This window comes from Erythrolamprus reginae, chromosome 7 (assembly GCF_031021105.1).
Source record: "Erythrolamprus reginae isolate rEryReg1 chromosome 7, rEryReg1.hap1, whole genome shotgun sequence".
Classification (NCBI taxonomy): domain Eukaryota; kingdom Metazoa; phylum Chordata; class Lepidosauria; order Squamata; family Dipsadidae; genus Erythrolamprus; species Erythrolamprus reginae.
The window spans coordinates 77,345,870-77,364,893 of NC_091956.1; the positions used below are offsets into that span (position 1 = coordinate 77,345,870).

At 39.8% G+C, this 19,024-nt stretch overlaps 1 protein-coding gene across 3 annotated transcripts in view; it reads left to right on the plus strand.

Annotated features, from left to right (window-relative positions):
* The window catches only part of PAPSS1 (3'-phosphoadenosine 5'-phosphosulfate synthase 1), a 48,444-nt gene extending 31,471 nt beyond the window's left edge, over window positions 1-16,973 (plus strand). For all 3 annotated transcript variants that reach the window (XM_070757899.1, XM_070757900.1, XM_070757901.1), the window contains exons 11-12: window positions 5,824-6,053; window positions 16,220-16,973. In XM_070757899.1, coding sequence (XP_070614000.1) covers window positions 5,824-6,053; window positions 16,220-16,358 — 369 coding nt within the window. In that variant the 3' untranslated portion in view covers window positions 16,359-16,973. The remainder of the gene's footprint in view (window positions 1-5,823; window positions 6,054-16,219) is intronic.
* Window positions 16,974-19,024: the final 2,051 nt, after the last annotated feature.

Below are 19,024 nucleotides of genomic sequence, written 5' to 3' on the forward strand. Positions count from 1 at the left end.
GACTTGTTTATACAATTTGGTTTAGAGGCCCTAATGGAAAGGTCCTGTTTGGCTGCTTTGGTCTTCAGAAGTTTTCTTATTTACAGACAAGCTCCTTATTCTATTTCTTCATCTTTTCTACAAAAGTTACAGTTGTTCTTAGCATACTGAACCATCGCCAGAATTTGAACAGCTGCTTCCCAACTCCTCTTCATTTTCGTGTTTTCTTTCAGATCTGAATGTAGAGTTGAGACAAGTGTGGGTAAACAGTGGAGAGCACACTGACTGAAGAAATGGCATAAAAGCTCAAATCATTGTGCTCTTTTCCGACATCTTATTTTGAATTTTTCGTAGTACAGTGTTCCCTTCATTTTCGCGGGTTCGAACTTCGCGAAAAGTCTATACCACGGTTTTTCAAAAATATTAATTAAAAAATACTTCGCGGGTTTTTTCCCTATACCACGGTTTTTCCCGCCCGATGACGTCATATGTCATCGCCAAACTTTCGTCTGCCTTTAATAATTTTTTTTTTAAATAAACTTTAATAAATAAACATGGTGAGTAATAATCTGAATGGTTGCTAAGGGAATGGAAAATTGCAATTTAGGGGTTTAAAGTGTTAAGGGAAGGCTTGTGATACTGTTCATAGCCAAAAATAGTGTATTTACGTCCGCATCTCTACTTTGCGGAAATTCAACTTTCGCGGGCGCTCTCAGAATGCATCCCCCGCAAAAAGTGAGGGAACACTGTACTTGTTGTTGTGTATACTCCCGTTCAGCCTGCAGATTCTTTGGATTCTGAAGGGGAAAGCGATTATGAATTGGTAGAAGGGCCTGATTTACAGACAGAAAGGGAGGAGGCAGGTGACGTGCAGATACATCCAGTTCTAGCGAAGAAGATGTCAGGTGGGTTAACCCTTACTTCAGATGCTTGCAGAGGAGAAGAGAACAAGTGTTAGGGAAAAAATATTAGAAAGGAAGGAACTGGTTAATTAATTTCCTCACTTCCGGTTATGAGCGGAAGAGAAAGCTCAGTCGTCAATCTTGCCGTTTCAAAATGGGGGCTTCTCTAACCAGCTCCCAGCGTAAACTATACATTGTGTGAATTTATTGCCTGCTTTTATGACTTTGGATTAACATTGATTAGCCCATAAATTTTAGAATGACTTGTGGAATGTTTTTATGTGACTTTCAAGTTACTTTACTAGGTTCGCCATCACTGGTCTAGTATCTTCTTAATTATCTCTTCACCTCGCGGAATTTCTTCATTATTCCAATGTTGTGTGGTTGTTGCTGTTATGAACAGTTTGGAATCTCAACTCCTCGAGGCTGCAAGTTTTGAGGAGCCTATTTGTATTAGAATAAGGCACAACATCTGCAGGAGATTTGAGATAATATTTGAGAGGAGAACGAATGGGGGGAGGAAATCAAATCTCTATTTTACATGTCTAAAATGATGGCTTATTTCAAAATAATATTTTTTGTTAATTCTTTGGACTCTAATCTGGATGCAAACCAATTATAACTTCATTGGAACCTTTCCTTTCGTTCATGTTCATTGTGTATTTGTCATTTTTATTGTGGCTACTGAAAATAATCCATGCCATGTATGTGGGCATTCCTTCCTATGCTTGGAGGGCATAGAAGCAAAGAGATGAAGGAAATCTTCGCTTGTAGTCCTAAGTCATGATTGAAAATAAAATAAGAAACATTCTTCAATTTGTGCTGCTTTTTCCAGTGACCTCAGAAAACCATTTGCCAATATTGTGTTTTAGCCAACTAATAAAAGGCAACTTTTTCCTTTAATCATTTTCTTTAGGTCATTTAGAAGACATTGGTACCAGATTTGTTTCTGTAATGCAAATGACTTGCAGAGCAACAGACAGCTGCTTAACCAGTGTAGTTATCGAGTGTTGGAACATAGCTTTCCCGTCAGTAAAGATTTCATGGTGATGTTTTGTAGGACTAAATCTAAACATGTCACATTTTTCTTCCTCTCCTCTTCTCCTTTTTTTTTTTTAGAAAAAACCCCTTTTTATAAAGTATGACATACCATCAAATAAACTAGGCAATTATGTTTGCAGCAGATAGGCTGTTTTCAGTATGGTTGCAAAAGATACTGAAAAACCAGTGGTTTCTTTAGAAAATGATGATGTGCCGGTGTCTGGAGGCTGTTGGGGCCAGGATGGGTGTCAACAAACTCAAACTCAACCCAGACAAGACGGAGTGGCTGTGGGTCTTGCCTCCCAAGGACAATGCCATCTGTCCGTCCATTACCCTGGGGGGAGAATCATTGACCCCCTCAGAGAGGGTCCGCAATTTGGGCGTCCTCCTCGATCCACAGCTCACATTAGAGAAACTCTTTCAGCTGTGGCGAGGGGGGCGTTTGCCCAGGTTCACCTGGTGCACCAGTTGTGGCCCTATTTGGACCGGGTGTCACTGCTCACAGTCACTCACGCCCTCATCACCTCGAGGTTCGACTACTGTAACGCTCTCTACATGGGGCTACCTTTGAAAAGTGTTCGGAAACTTCAGATCGTGCAGAATGCAGCTGCGAGAGCAATCATGGGCTTCCCCAAATATGCCCATGTTACACCAACACTCCACAGTCTGCATTGGTTGCCGATCAGTTTCTGGTCACAATTCAAGTGGGTTATGACCTATAAAGCCCTTCATGGCACCGGACCAGATTATCTCCGGGACCACCTTCTGCTGCACGAATCCCAGCGACCGGTTAGGTCCCACAGAGTGGGCCTTCTCCGGGTCCCGTCAACTAAACAATGTTGCTTGGCAAGACCCAGGGGAAGAGCCTTCTTTGTGGCGGCCCCGGCCCTCTGGAACCAACTCCCCCCGGAGATTAGAATTGCTTTGTTTCTTTTGAATTTTGTGATAAAGAACATTGCTTTTGAACTTTCTTTTTTTTAAAAAAATATTTTTTTATTTGCATATATACAATGAGACAATAACAACAAAACAATACATTTACATAAAAAATGAAAGACAAGCAAGAAATATGTTTCTTCTCTCCTTCTATGGTAGGAACTGTTGACAGCATCCTCTTTTTTATATATATATACTTGGCGGTGTTAAGACCAGTGGTTTGAGTTATGTACTATTGTAATTAAATTCTTATAATGTAGATTCTGTTAAATAGACAGAACAAGAGTTACATTAGTCATTTAAGGTTGTTTGTAGTATTTCTTTATTTCGCAGCACTGTGAGAAGGTGTTCTTTTATTTAACCACGTGTAAAAATCATCCCATATTTGGTAATATTTAGTTTTTTCCTTTTTCTTTTAGTTCCATTGTTAGTTTATCTGCTTCAGCACAGTCTAGCATTTTTTTAATTAAGTTCCGTTCATTTGGCATGTTTTCATTTTTCCAAAATTGTGCTATGGCTATTCTTGTTGATGTTAATAAATGTTGTATCAGATAGTATTGTTCCTTGTTCATCTGATTTTCAATGATGCCAAGCAAAAATATTTCTGGTTTCATTTCTAATTCAATCTTAATTATTTCTTTTATCCACTTTTGGAGTTTATGCCAAATTTCTTTAACTTGTCTGCAGGTCCACCACATCTGAAAATATGAACCATGTTTCTCACCACATTTCCAACAGTTGGGTTTGAGATTAGTGTACATTTTGGCTAGTCTTGCAGGGGGCTTTTGAACTTTCAAGTGTGTGTGTGTGTGTCTGAAATTTGTACCCTTGAATTTTCGGGAGACTCATACCATAGAGCCCGGCAGAACACCGTGCATTCTTTTTAGATGTATAAAGAGTGCTATTATATACCATTCCCTTTTGTAAACTAAATTCATTCATTCATTCATTTATTTATTTATTTATTTATTTATTTATTTATTTATTAATTATTTAGATTTGTATGCCGCCCCTCTCCGCAGACTCGGGGCGGCTCACAACAAAGTGAAAAACAATTTACGACAAATCTAAATAACTGTTTAAAAATATTTTTAAAACCCCATTTTCTAAACAAACATACATATAGACATACCATTCATAAATTGTATATGCCCAGGGGAGATGTCTCAGTTCCCCTGGCCATGCCTGACGACAAAGGTGGGTCTTAAGGAGCTTACGAAAGGCAAGGAGAGTAGGGGCGGTTCTAATCTCCGGGGGGAGTTGGTTCCAGGGGGCCGGGGCCGCCACAGAGAAGGCTCTTCCCCTGGGGCCCGCCAACCGACATTGTTTAGTTGACGGGACCCGGAGAAGGCCCACTCTGTGGGACCTAATAGGTCGCTGGGATTCGTGCGGCAGCAGGCGGTCTCGGAGATATTCTGGTCCAGTGCCATGAAGGGCTTTAAAGGTCATAACCAACACTTTGAATTGTGACCGGAAATTGATCGGCAACCAATGCAGACTGCAGAGTGTTGGTGTAACATGGGCATATTTGGGAAAGCCCATGACTGCTCTCGCAGCTGCATTTTGCACGATCTGGAGTTTCCGAACACTTTTCAAAGGTAGCCCCATGTAGAGAGCATTACAGTAGTTGAACCTCGAGGTGATGAGGGCATGAGTGACTGTGAGCAGTGAGTCCCGGTCCAAATAGGGCTGCAATTGGTGCACCAGGCGAACCTGGGCGAACGCCCCCCTCGCCCCAGCTGAAAGATGGTTCTCTGGTTCCTTCCATATTTCTCCCTAGGACTGACTTTCTACCCCTTTAATCACCATGTTGGCCTTCTCTGTTCTTATGTGCCTAAACTCATCTTAATGGACGGTGAACAGAATCGGCCTCAGTGCTAAAGAGAGAGACAGACAAAAGCAGAATAAAATAAAAATAATTACTCTGTGATTTGGAAATTATACTTTGGATGATGTGGTTTTTCCTTTTCCTTTTTTGTTTGTTTTGCAGCCACATTTTATTACTAATTCTACTCAGTTTTTAATCACCTCTTGATGAAAGAGGTTTTTCACAAATATTACTCACCAAGTGAGGTATTTCTCATCTGTCTTGCGGCATAATGCCTAAATACAGTCTCTCTCTCTCTCGACTTGTGTTATCCTACCTTACGTTCTGTCGGGCTCTCTGGTAGAATCCTCCCCAAAATTCACAGGTACAAATTTCAAACACACACACACACACGTTTGAAAATTCAAAACAATGTTCTTTATAATAAAAAGTCACTTAAACTAAGCCCTCTTTTGGTATAGCAAAGAGCACTCGTCTCCAAACAAACTGGTAATTTGTACAAGTCCCTTATCAGTTCTGTGATACTTAGCTTGCAGCCGTGAGGCAATTCACAGTCCTTCTTCTTTCACAAAGTGAAACACCCTTTGCTCTGGTTTAGTTTCAAAGCGGGGGAAAATCAGCACACAAAAGGTCAAAGTCAGTAAAGCAGTCACGAAACACAACGATCAGATAATCCTCCACAATGGCCAAACCCACAGGCTGCTCTTTATAGCAGCCTCACTAATGACCACAGCCCCACCCAACCACAGGTGGCCTCATTTTCTTTGATAATAATCTCTCAGTTGTTGCTGCCTATGCATCGCTCTCCGCATGCGTGGCTGTATCATTAACTCTTGTTCTGAATCCAAGGAGGAGCTAGATAATTGATCTCCTTCTGAGCTGTCTGCCACACTCTCCTCCTCCCTGTCACTCATGTCTTCTTGGTCAGAGGAGCCTTCATCAGCAGATTCCACCGGGGGCAAAACAGGCCTGCAGCATGTGGATGTCTCCCCCACATCCACAGTCCTTGGGGCAGGACCTGGGCCACAACACCTTACTTTATGTATTTTTCTTGCCTCATTTTCATCTAGCTTTTTATGTCTGTTGCACCTTCTTTTCAAGTCCTGCTTTTTACTAATGTCTTGAATCTTATTCTAGGTTCAGTGGCATTGCAGGGCGAGAATGGTGGCTGGAGCAAACTTCTATATAGTGGGCCGAGACCCAGCTGGAATGCCGCATCCTGAGACTGGGAAAGACCTCTATGACCCAACTCATGGTGCCAAAGTTCTGACTATGGCACCAGGCTTGATAACATTGGAAATTGTACCTTTCAGAGTGGCAGCATACAATAAGAAAAAGAAGCGCATGGACTACTACGATGCAGAATGGTAAGTTTAAGGGAAAGTGGGGTTAAAAATAAAAGAATGCCACACATAATATTTTGGGTATGTTTTTGTGATTTGGCTTTATATTACCTACTAATACATATACCGACTGCAACTAGAATGGCAATAGCCCAATGCTGGAAACAGCCTAACCCTCCGGAACCTTATTTAACCCTTTAACATATTTAAATGTTTCGATCATGTCCCCCCTTTTCCTTCTGTCCTCCAGACTATACAGATTGAGTTCATGAAGTCTTTTCTTAAGCATAAAACGTATCAGGAATCTGTATAGTCAATCTGTATAGTCTGGAGGACAGAAGGAAAAATGGGGGCATGATCAAAACATTTACATATATTAAAGGGTTAAATAAGGTCCAGGATGGAAGTGTTTTTAATAGGAAAGTGAACACAAGAACAAGGGGACACAATCTGAAGTGAGTTGGGGGAAAGATCAAAAGCAACATGAGAAAATATTATTTCACTGAAAGAGTAGTAGATCCTTGGAACAAACTTCCAGCAGACATGGTTGGTAAATTCACAATAACTGAATTTAAACATGCCTGGGGATAAACATATATGCATGGTAAGATAAAATACAGAAAATAGTATAAGGGCAGACTAGATGGACCATGAGGTCTTTTTCTGCCGTTAGACATCTATATTTCTATGTTTCTAAGATTCTTTAATACTTAAAAAAATGTTGGATTGTGCAGAACTTGATGCCTTAACTTTAAAATTAAAAAACAAAGAAGACTCCGATTGTTATAAAACATGGACTACATTTTATGATTGGTTTAAGAGGAGAAATAGAAGTTTAAATTGAATTACGACAATAACAATGTGTTAAGATATGTATTTACTGATGAAAAGATGAGATATGGTGCAAAGACAACTGTTTTTGTGAAGACAAAATTTGTATGTAATTAAATTAATTAACAAAGAGTGTACTGAAGGCTGTTTAAAGACATTTTAACATTTTAACTTTTAACTGTATTTAAAAATTAATTTTTTAAAAAAATTGAGCCTCAAATGATCTATAGTTGTTTTACTATTCTGGGTGGCCTAGAATTGGCCCAAAGATTGCTCTGACATTTATAATGGAAAATCCAAAGATTGTTCTCACATTTATAATGGAAAATTTTGGTTGTTATGGTACTGTAGATCATATCGCAATTTTTTAAAAAAAATCTCTCTCCACTTGGGAATAAAGTTCTTTTTGATACCATTTTGAACTATTTGACAAGCTTTGAAGTACATGGTTAAAGTTTAGCATGTTTTGTTATTACAGACATTTTCTCATCTATGACTCAAATTTGTCTTTTTCTCCCTATATAAATAATGCTATCTTGTAATGATCACTAGATAAATGGTCAAAGCAATGGAAACTGCGGTTTAATGTTTCCAAATGTAAAATAATGCACTTGGGGAAAAGGAATCCTCAATGTGAGTATTGTATTGGCAGTTCTGTGTTAGCAAAAACTTCAGAAGAGAAGGATTTAGGGGTAGTGATTTCTGACAGTTTCAAAATGGGTGAACAGTGCAGTCAGGCGGTAGGGAAAGCAAGTAGGATGCTTGGCTGCATAGCTAGAGGTATAACAAGCACGGAGAGGAAGATTGTGATCCCGCTGTACAGAGCGCTGGTGAGACCACATTTGGAATACTGTGTTCAGTTCTGGAGACCTCACCTACAGAAAGATATTGACAAAATTGAACGGGTCCAAAGACGGGCTACAAGAATGGTGGAAGGTCTTAAGCACAAAACGTATCAGGAAAGACTTCATGAACTCAATCTGTATAGTCTGGAGGACAGAAGGAAAAGGGGGGACATGATTGAAACATTTAAATATGTTAAAGGGTTAAATAAGGTCCAGGAGGGAAGAGTTTTTAATAGGAAAGTGAACACAAGAACAAGGGGACACAATCTGAAGTTAGTTGGGGGAAAGATCAAAAGCAATGTGAGAAAACATAATTTCACTGAAAGAGTTGTAGATCCTTGGAACAAACTTCCAGCAGACGTGGTTGGTAAATCCACAGTAACCGAATTTAAACATGCCTGGGATAAACATATATCCATTGTAAGATAAAATACAGGAAATAGTATAAGGGCAGACTAGATGGACCATGAGGTCTTTTTCTGCCGTCAGTCTTCTATGTTTCTATGTTTCTACTGTTAGTATTTTTTTTTTTTAAAAAACAGTTGCAATATGTACCCATTGCAAAAAAAATCTTCCATCTCTGTGTTAGAAAGTTACTTTAACACTTTAAGAACAGCTTTAAAATATTAACATAATCCTGGAAGTGGATTGCATCGATCATCAGTTTGCGCCATTGTGTGTATGTGTAACAAAGTGGTTTAAGTAATTAATTCCTCTGAGGCAGCGTAAGTTAAACTTTTTGTAAAGGCATTATACAGAAGGGGAGATGAAACAACAGTCTTAAGTTTCCTCAGGGCTTAAAACTGCTACTTTATTAATACAACCTTTCAAAATAATTGTAGTCTGGCAGTCCCGTATTGTGTTCTGTGAGTTGAGGTTTGTTACATTATCCATAATTTCTTACTGTTCCATCAGGATATTGTTTTTAATTCTGGCTATTTCAGAGCTCGCCTGGGTTGTGTTTTTAATATAATAGGGAATATTTCACAATAACCCCCCCAACTATGGCCATATCATAAAACCACGAGAGAAGTCATGGGATGCTTTATATAATCTACGCGCTAATCCCTTTTGGCCTCACGGCTTCACTTTCCAGTTTAGATCCAAATGGAAACTTCGATTAGTATCACATGTGATTGTCTGAAAAGTATCATCAGGAAAACAAAAAGTATTTGCTACTAAAAAGTATTAAGTGGCAGAAGGAGGGCTGTGACGTTTCTTCACAGCTGCTAGCTAAGTACTTAAGGACTGATTAAGGGGATTGTACAGACTACCAGGTTGTTTTGGGATGAGGGCTCTTTGCAATACAAAAAGGGTGCTTTGTTTCTTTTGAATGTTTGTGATAAAGAACATTGTTTTTCAACTTTCAAGTGTGTTTGTGTGTCTGAAATTTGTACCCTTGAATTTTCGGGAGACTCATACCATAGAGCCCGGCATATCAAGTCTAAAATCCAATTAATATAATTAACTGCTCTAAAAACTCTGGAACATTAAAAATCATTCATTCCTTCACTTCCCACCACCATCTGTATAGTCTAGAGCAATGTTTTTCAACCAGTGTGCCGTGGCACACTAGTGTGCTGCGAGACATGGTCAGGTGTGCCGCGAAGCTCAGAGACAGAAAGAAAACAAGAGAGAAAGAAAGAAAGAAAGAGAAAGAGAGAGAAAGAAAGAAAGAGAAAGCAAGCAAGAGAGAGAGAGAAAGAAAACGAGAGAAAGAAAGACAGAGAAAGAAAGCAAGAGAGAGAGAAAGCAAGAGAGAGAGAAAGAGAATAAGAGAGAAAGAGAAAGAAAAAAAGCAAGAGAGAGAGAGAGAAAGAGAGGGAGGGAGGGAAGGTGGGAGAGAGAAAGACATAGAGGGAGGTAGGGAGGGAGAGAGAAATAGAGCAAAAAAGAGGATAGAAGGAAGAGAGAAAGAAAGAGGGATGGAGAGAGAGAGAGAGAGAAAAGAGGAAGGGAGAGAAAGAGGGAGGGAGAAATAGAGCAACAGGAAGAGATAATTTTTTTGTCCAACCTTTTTTTAGCCCCCCCCTCAATGTGCCCCATGGTTTTGTAAATGTAAAAAATGTGCCGCGGCTCAAAAAAGGTTGAAAATCACTGGTCTAGAGGACAGAAGGAAAAGGGGGGACACGATCGAAACATTTAAATGTGTTAAAGGGTTAAATAAGGTTCAGGAGGGAAGTGTTTTTAATAGGAAAGTGAACACAAGAACAAGGGGACACAATCTGAAGTGAGTTGGGGGAAAGATCAAAAGCAACATGAGAAAATATTATTTCACTGAAAGAGTAGTAGATCCTTGGAACAAACTTCCAGCAGACATGGTTGGTAAATCCACAGTAACTGAATTTAAACATGCCTGGGATAAATATATATCCATTGTAAGATAAAATACAGGAAATAGTATAAGGGCAGACTAGATGGACCATGAGGTCTTTTTCTGCCGTCAGTCTTCTATGTTTCTATGTTTCTACTTCGCACTCGTCGGCCAGAAGCTAGGGTCTAGTGACTCCAAGCCTGGCAGCATAGATGGGTTTTCAGGTTCTTACGGAAGGCAAGGAGCGTAGGGGCAATATGAATCTCTGGGGGGGAGCTGATTCCAGAGCCCCCCTCCCCAGAGAAGGCTCTTCCCCTAGGCCCCACCAAACAACATTGTCTAGTTCAGTGTTTCCCAACCTTGTCGACTTGAAGATATTTGGACTTCAACTCCCAGAATTCCCCAGCCAGCGAATGCTGGCTGGGGAATTCTGGGAGTTGAAGTCCAGATATCTTCAAGTTGACAAGGTTCGGAAACACTCTTCTAGTTGATGGGACCTGGAGAATGCCGACTCTGTGGGACCTGACCGATCGCTGAAACTCAGGTGGCAGAAGGTGGTCCCACAAATAATTTGATCTGATGCCAGATGCCGCTTGCTGTCCTCTGCTTCTAGTGAGTGTAGCTCACATGTCTAAGTGAAAGGTATTTGGGATCTTAATTCTCAAAAATCTTTTATGCTCAGCATCTCAAACCAAACAGAGAATTAGGGCTTTTTTTGTGGTTAGAAAGCAGGATGTCCTATGAAATAAAGGCAGCTGTTAATTAAAAGCATGTGAAAATAACTGAAGTTGTGCTGAGAAGTATGCGAATAATTACTAATTACACATACACACAGAGAGTTAATTTTTCCTTAAACATTTCTTGTCTGATACATAATCATCATTTTTTACCGATCTGGGTAGATTCTGAGACCTTGGACTCATTCTGTTACCATATTTTATTATCTCTGTTCCATTTTCCTTTCTTGAGGGGTTTGGATTAAATTTTAAGACACTCAGGATGTATTTGTGTTTTTGTTTTGCGTGCGTGCCTTTAAGTCATTGTTCCTGGCAACTGCTTGGACTAGTCCCTGCAGCTTTCTTGGCAAGATTTTCGGAAGTGATTTGCCATTGCCGCCTTCTTACAGCTGAGAAAAAGTGACTGGCCTAAGTTAGCCCAACTGGTTCTGTGTCAAAGATGGGATTAGTAGTGGTCTCCTGGTTTTCCGTCTGGTATTTTAATCAATGCATCTCCTCAATATGTTTGGTCTACTTAGTTATCTTCAGGGAGCGACAAAAATAATCAAAGTCAGCTAAGCAAAGTAAATTAAAAGAAATCATGAATAAAAAAATCACCCTTGATTAAGTAAAATTTTATTGTGTTCCTTTAAAAAAATTGCTTGCTAATGAGAGTTAGAAATTAGCAAAGCCACTACACTATTGCTTAATTTACTATTGATTATTAGCAACACATAAAACATTTAACATTTGTGTTATTTATTTATTTGTTTATTTATTTGTTTGTTTCTTTGTTTTGTCCAAAACACAATGAGGATATTTATTTATTTATCGATCGATTGATTGATTGGTTGATTGATCAATCGATCAATTGATTGATTGATTGATTGATTGATCAATCGATCAATTGATTGATTGATTGATTGATTGATTGGATTTGTATGCCACCCCCCTCCAGAGACTTGGGGTGGCTAACAGCAGGTAGAATGTATTAAAGGGGGAATAGAGGAGAAAATAAAGGAGTGAAATATAACTATGAGAGAATAGCCGAAAAAGATATAGGTATAGAAGAGAAGTTATAGGAGATATAGGAGAGAAGTGCAGAAGTGAAATTGCCTGGTGGGACACGTGTGCATGCGCGGATCCGCACCAGTAGCGCAATGCAATTGGAACCCTCCCCTGTTGATAACCCGTGTGTCTCCTTGCCATGGAATTCAATCCTACGTATTCTGCCACCACCGTCACGAGACAGAGTGTGTAGCAGCATTAAGTTGATCAAAATGTTCCCATCTTCCTAATTAATTAGAGTGAAAAGATATATTTACTACGGTTGGATTGGTAGTAGGATGGCTGGCAACATGCGAAAGCAGAACTCCCATTTGGGATGGTGTCTGGAGCATGCAGCCCAGATGTAGGTCGAAATGTTCTTAGGAGAAGGTGCCTGGGGAACCGCTCTTGAAATCCCCCTTCAAAGGGAAGGCATGCCAGCCGCCTGGATTCAATGCACACCACTTGGCGCTGTGGGAGAATGTAAGGTTTTAATAGGTCTGCCTTTTTTTCTTTTAATCAAAAAGCACCAAACAACTGATGGGCTTTTATTATTCCGTGTCTCTTGCCAAATAGCAGGCCAGATTTTTCTATATAAATATGTGCACAGTGACTTGAAGTCAAATGAAGTAGAATGTTTGACTATTTGTTGCCTATAATTGTTCTGTCGGGCTCTCTGGTAGAATCCTCCCAAAAATGCACAGATACAATTTCAGACACACACACATTTGAAAATTCAAAACAATGTTCTTTATAATGAAAATTCACTTAAACCAAGCCCTCTTTTGGGATAGCAAAGAGCACTTGTCTCCAAACAAACTGGTAATTTGTACAAGTCCCTTATCAGTTCTGAGATACTTAGCTTGCAGCTGTGAGGCAATTCACAGTCCTTCTTCTTTCACAAAGTGAAACACACTTTGCTCTGGTTTAGTTTCAAAGCGGGGGAAAATCAGCACACAAAAGGTCAAAGTCAGTAAAGCAGTCACGAAACACAACGATCAGATAATCCTCCACAATGGCCAAACCCACAGGCTGCTATTTATAGCAGCCTCACTAATGACCACCGCCCCACCCAACCAAAGGTGGCCTCATTTTCTTTGATAATAATCTCTCAGTTGTTGTTGCCTATGCATCGCTCTCCGCATGCATGGCTGTATCATTAACTCTTGTTCTGAATCCAAGGAGGAGCTAGATGATTGATCTCCTTCTGAGCTGTCTGCCACACTCTCCTCCCTGTCACTCATGTCTTCTTGGTCAGAGGAGCCTTCATCAGCAGATTCCACGGGGGGGGGGGCAAAACTGGCCTGCAGCATGTGGATGTCTCCCCCACATCCACAGTCCTTGGGGCAGGAGCTGGGCCAGAGCTAACCACAACAGTAATGATGAGTGATGTTAGTCCAGTTAAGCCATGCTAGACCTCCCATGGGTAGAACTGTAGGAATGGCAAGAATATTAAAATGCTCTTAGATCTCCATTCTGTCATAGTTTGGAAGCTGGAACAGATAAATTACATGACAACATACAGGGGGTGGACAAAGAAATGGAAACACTTGACTTTTTGGCATCATAATGTTTGAATACGTTCAAATCAATCAAAACTGGACATATTTTTAATGTTGTTTTTTAAATTCTGTTATTTGATATGTTTTTTTAAACTACCTTTTTTGTTTACAGAAATTTATGGAAATTGGTTATAACCTTCTAGAAATGACAGACCTCTCCAACTTTCAAAGAGGCCAAATTGTTGGTGCTCGAATGGCAGGTGCTAGTGTAACAGAAAGTGCCCGAATGTTTGTTTACAAGAGAGTGTGTGTTTGAATTTCCACTTCAGTCTTAATTGGGGCTTGTAATGTGACGCCCAGCATAACAGGTTCGCCATCACTGACATAGAAGAAGGTAAATATCGGTAGCTTCGGGAAGATGAAAACCATCTAAATTTACAGAAACACAACAGAATTTGTTTTAAAGAAATCATAGGACGTTGGGCGTTTTTGGAAGCACAGAATATGGAGCAGGAAGGAAGAAATAATAACGTAGAAAGTTCTGCAGTTCTGTGGCAGATTTTACTTGTGTATAATATTTGTGTACGTGCAAAATAAAACGCTTTCTGCGGGATTTCCAAATAGTCCTTTTGTGTTGTAAGCACGTTTGGCATGCTAAGAGCACTTTGTAAAATCTTATCTCCTTTATTTTCCCTGACATCTCATTCACTCCATGTTGTCGAATGACATATTTCCCACAGCTGTGCAGTAAAAACACCCAGTGCCTATCACTGCTAGTGTGATCCGTCATGACTGTAAGATGCTCATTTGGCTTACAATACAGGTAGCCCTTGATTTACAACTATTCATTTAGCAACCACAACCGCTGGAAAAAAAAGTTGTTTACATTTAGGACCGCTGCAGCATCACCTCAATCATGTGATCAAAATTCAAGTGTTTGACAATTAGCATGTTGGTTGCAGGATCGGCGGGTCATGTGTTCACAATTTGCAGTCTTCCAAAAAGCGAAGTCAAGAGGGGAATGGGATTCACGTAATAATCATGTGATTCATTTAACACTGTCAGCACCACATACTGTATTGGTTGGGTTTTCAGTATATGGAGATAAACCAGCTTTGTATGTTAGGAGAAAATAGTGGTATTACTTTAAGAGCTAGGTAGCAATTATGAGCTAGGCTGCAATTTAGCCATACAGTAATATCTCGTCTTACGAACCTAATTGGTTCCGGAAGGAGGTTCGTAAGGCGAAAGGTTCCTAACACGAAACAATGTTTCCCATAGGAAACAATGTAAAAGCGATTAATGCGTGCAAGGGGGGAAAAAATCGCAAAATGGCGCTCTGCTGGGCGTCACCGCCCGGCTGTCACCTTTTAAGGCCAAAACGTGGCCTCCACGAAGGACGTCTTCGTGACGTCAAAGCTCTGCCCATGGAATTTCCTATTGGGATTCCCCCACCTCCATTTTAGCCTCCAGATCGGCCGAAAATGCCGCCGCCGATAGCAAAAACGATAAATCAGCATCTAAAAAACAATAACTTATTGGACCCAAATCAGCATGGCTTTACTGAAGGCAAATCGTGTCAGACTAATCTCATTGAGTTCTTTGACTATGTCACAAAGGTGTTGGATCAAGGTGGTGCCGTGGATATTGCCTATCTGGACTTCAGCAAAGCCTTTGATACGGTTCCACATAAAGAGCTGATAGATAAATTAGTGAAGATTGGACTTAATCCCTGGATAGTTCAGTGGATTTCAAGCTGGCTGAAGCATAGACATCAGAGAGTTATTGTTAATGGCGAGTATTCTGAGCAGAGACAGGTTACAAGCGGTGTGCCACAAGGGTCTGTTCTGGGTCCTATTCTTTTTAATATGTTTGTGAGTGACATAGGGGAAGGTTTGGTAGGGAAGGTTTGCCTATTTGCCGATGACTCTAAAGTGTGCAATAGGGTTGATATTCCTGGAGGGGTCTGTAATATGGTAAATGATTTAGCGTTACTAGATAAATGGTCAAAGCAATGGAAACTGCAGTTTAATGTTTCCAAATGTAAATTAATGCACTTGGGGAAAAGGAATCCTCAATCTGAGTATTGCATTGGGAGTTCTGTGTTAGCAAAAACTTCAGAAGAGAAGGATTTAGGGGTAGTGATTTCTGACAGTCTCAAAATGGGTGAGCAGTGTGGTCGGGCGGTAGGAAAGGCAAGTAGGATGCTTGGCTGCATAGCTAGAGGTATAACAAGCAGGAAGAGGGAGATTGTGATCCCCTTATATAGAGCGCTGGTGAGACCACATTTGGAGTACTGTGTTCAGTTCTGGAGACCTCACCTACAAAAAGATAGTGACAAAATTGAACATTCAGGAGAATGCCGAGAAGCCTCCTGGCTGTTTCAGGAGGTGACAGGCAGGCGGCGGCGCTTCTCGGCGGCCTCCCGAACCTGAAAAGTTTGGCAAAAGTTCGGGTTCGGGTTCAGGAGAACGCCGAGAAGGCCCCCGGCTGTTTCAAAAGGTGACAGCCGGGCGGCGACGCCCAGCGGAGCGCCATTTTGAGATCTGCGGTGGGTTCGTAAGTCGAAAAAAGTTTGTAAGAACAGGCAAAAAATTTCTGAACCCCGGGTTCGTATCTCGAAATGTTCGTATCACGGGGGGTTCGTATCACGAGGTACCACTGTATAAGGGAGACAAATGTGCTTCTCTCTGTAGTTGCATTCTGTTGTGTTGAGCTTTGTTGCACTGCGTCTGTTCTGCTGCCTTATCTTGTAATGTTGGTTACTGGTGTATATATGCTGGTTAGCATTAATATCTGAGCTGTGTGCAAATACTGTGAAGAGTTTACTATACTGCTGATACTAAATGGTATATCTGATGTATGCGAATGAAAGCATATTCCTTCTAAAATGTTTCTCTCTTTTCCTTTTTTCTTTTTTCCCCCTTCTTTTTAGCCATGAAGATTTTGAATTCATTTCAGGAACTCGCATGCGCAAACTGGCTCGAGAAGGTCAAAATCCTCCCGAGGGTTTCATGGCTCCAAAAGCTTGGACTGTGCTGACAGAGTATTACCAATCCTTGGAAAAAGTTTAAGTGGCTCTTATTAATTTGACACTTGATTTATTAACCAGACAGAGGACCATTCAGCGATGCTGCTTCGTTGCAGCTTCCGTCAGAAAACCTTTTTTAAATATCTTCCTTAAGAACCATTCTCTGCTTTTCTTACATGTTTTCTTATATATTGCTATCAAACATTTTTTTTCTAATGTCTCCTCTTTATTTACATTTTTTATTGTAGGGTTTTTTTTTAAAAAAAATTCTTTGTTCTAATATTCAATTTACTCTTCTTATTTGGTCTGCACTTTTCTGGGTTACTTTTCACTTTATGTAATGGAATTCCAACTCTTTGTTTTATAGTTTAAGGCAGGGGGTCCCCTAACTTGGCAACTTTAAGATTTGTGGACTTCAACCCCTAGAAAGACTGGCGAATTCTGGGAGTTGAAGTCCACAAGTCTTAAAGTTGCCAGGTTTCAAGACCTCTGGTTTAAGGAATAGCTATTATAATCTGATTACATGAGCTAGAAAGAAGTGTTGAATTTGATCATCATAAAATAGCACTTGTACTTTTCGGTCTGGACTTTGAGGTGTATTCTTGTATGGACTCTCCAAAGTAACCATGAATGGGAAAATTAAACGTCGTTTGATAAATGTGTGAAGCTCTTTCTTAATCATGTAAAAATTTGGGGAGAATACAACAGTGCATACAGTCCTGTTTATATGGATCACTAATTTTGTTTCTTATGTTTATGGTGGTTGTAACACTATTGCTGTCTTTCAAACTTTTCTGCTCAATATAGAGTTCTTTTAAAATTTATTTTGGTTGATACGATTATTCTTTAAGCTCCAGTCTCGTTAAGCTCAGTGGATTGGCTCCTAAATAATAATAATAATAATAATAATAATAATAATAATAATAATAATAATAATAATAATAATTTATTGTCATTGTCAAAACAAGGAATTGTCATTGGCAACGAAAGTCGTGTGACACCCAGAGACCAGTCCCACCATACATAAAATCAGAATAGGTAAATTTAAAAATAGAATAAAAATAGGATGAAAAATAGAATAAATGTCCCACCCACTACAAATACCCCACCCTGAACCACTCAACCATCTACATGACAGACCGAGTAATATTGTCCAACAGTTCACTGAAGGTGACCCTTTAGTTCGTTGTTAAGCGCGAGTATAGCTCTGGGATAAAAACTATTCAGGAAACGTAGAATAGAATACCCTATGAGACTAGACTTTCAATCCTGGGCCTAGAAAGTTTAGAACTAAGACGCCTTAAACAAGATCTAAGTATTGCCCACAAGATCATATGCTGCAACGTCCTGCCTGTCGGCGACTACTTCAGCTTCAACCACAACAACACAAGAGCACACAACAGATTTAAACTGAATATTAACCGCTCCAAATATGTAAAAAATATGACTTCAGTAACCGAGTTGTCGAAGGGTGGAACTCATTACCGGACTCTATAGTGTCATCCCAAAACCCCCAACACTTTACTCTTAGATTATCTACGGTTGACCTATCCAGATTCCTAAGAGGTCAGTAAGGGGCGAGTACAAGTGCACTAGAGTGCCTTCTGTCCCCTGTCCTATGGCTCTCCTGTATCTCCTATACCTTTCTTCTATTCCTATATCTCTTCTTCTATTCTTTCATTGATATGTTCTATTACTATACCTTCTTTTCTATTCTTTCTTAGATATATTTTACTATGAGTATCTCCTCTATAACCTTCATCATGTATTTTACTATGTGTATATAGATATATACCCACTAAAGCCCTCATTGTATATTGGACTGACTAACTAACTAACTAACTAACTAACTAACTAACTAACTAACTAACTTAATTAATTAATTAATTAATTAATTAATTAATTAAAATAAAATAAAATAAAATAAAAAAATAAATAAAATGAATGAATGAATGAATGAATGAATGAATGAATGAATAAATAATGGACTTCTCGAGAGAATAAATTATTTGTACTGGAGATAATACAAGCATGCATTGGTAAAGGAAGTTTCTAATAAGAACAGGGTGTGCATAATATGCATTAAAGATGCATAACTGGAAGTCCCTAGGCAAACCCCCCAAAAAAACTGGCTTCCATGTGGCAACAGAGAAGGATAAAAGACTGTCATTGTTGGCAGTAAAGCTGCAGGCTCTTGAAGAGAGGATTTTGCCTAGCGCTTCCAGTTCCTTAACTGGGAAGTCCTCTGGTGAAACTACTGATCAGCAAAAGGGATTTTCATCAGCAAAGTCCTCTGGCATTCCATGGACAATGATGCTTGTTACTGCAGTGGAACAAAGAGGGCAGAGTTTGCAAGCAAATTAACTCATATAAAGTTCCAATTGTCTGACCTACAAATACTGTATTTGTACAGCTTGAAAGCTGCCAGAAGGATGTGGGCAGTAGAGAGGAAGCAATTCCTCTGCAACCTAGCATCAGGCTTTAAAGTCACATCTGCAACTCCTAAAAAGCAATTAATGTCCCCAAATTTAAATCCTGCATCAACAGGGGAATACACTCCAAGACCAGGGAAGTATTAATACCACTCTACTATGCCCTGGTCAGACCACATCTGGAGTACTGCATCCAGTTCTGGTCACCACACTTCAAAAGAGACATTGAAACTCTGGAGAAGGTGCAGAAAAGAGCAACCAAAATGATTAGGGGACT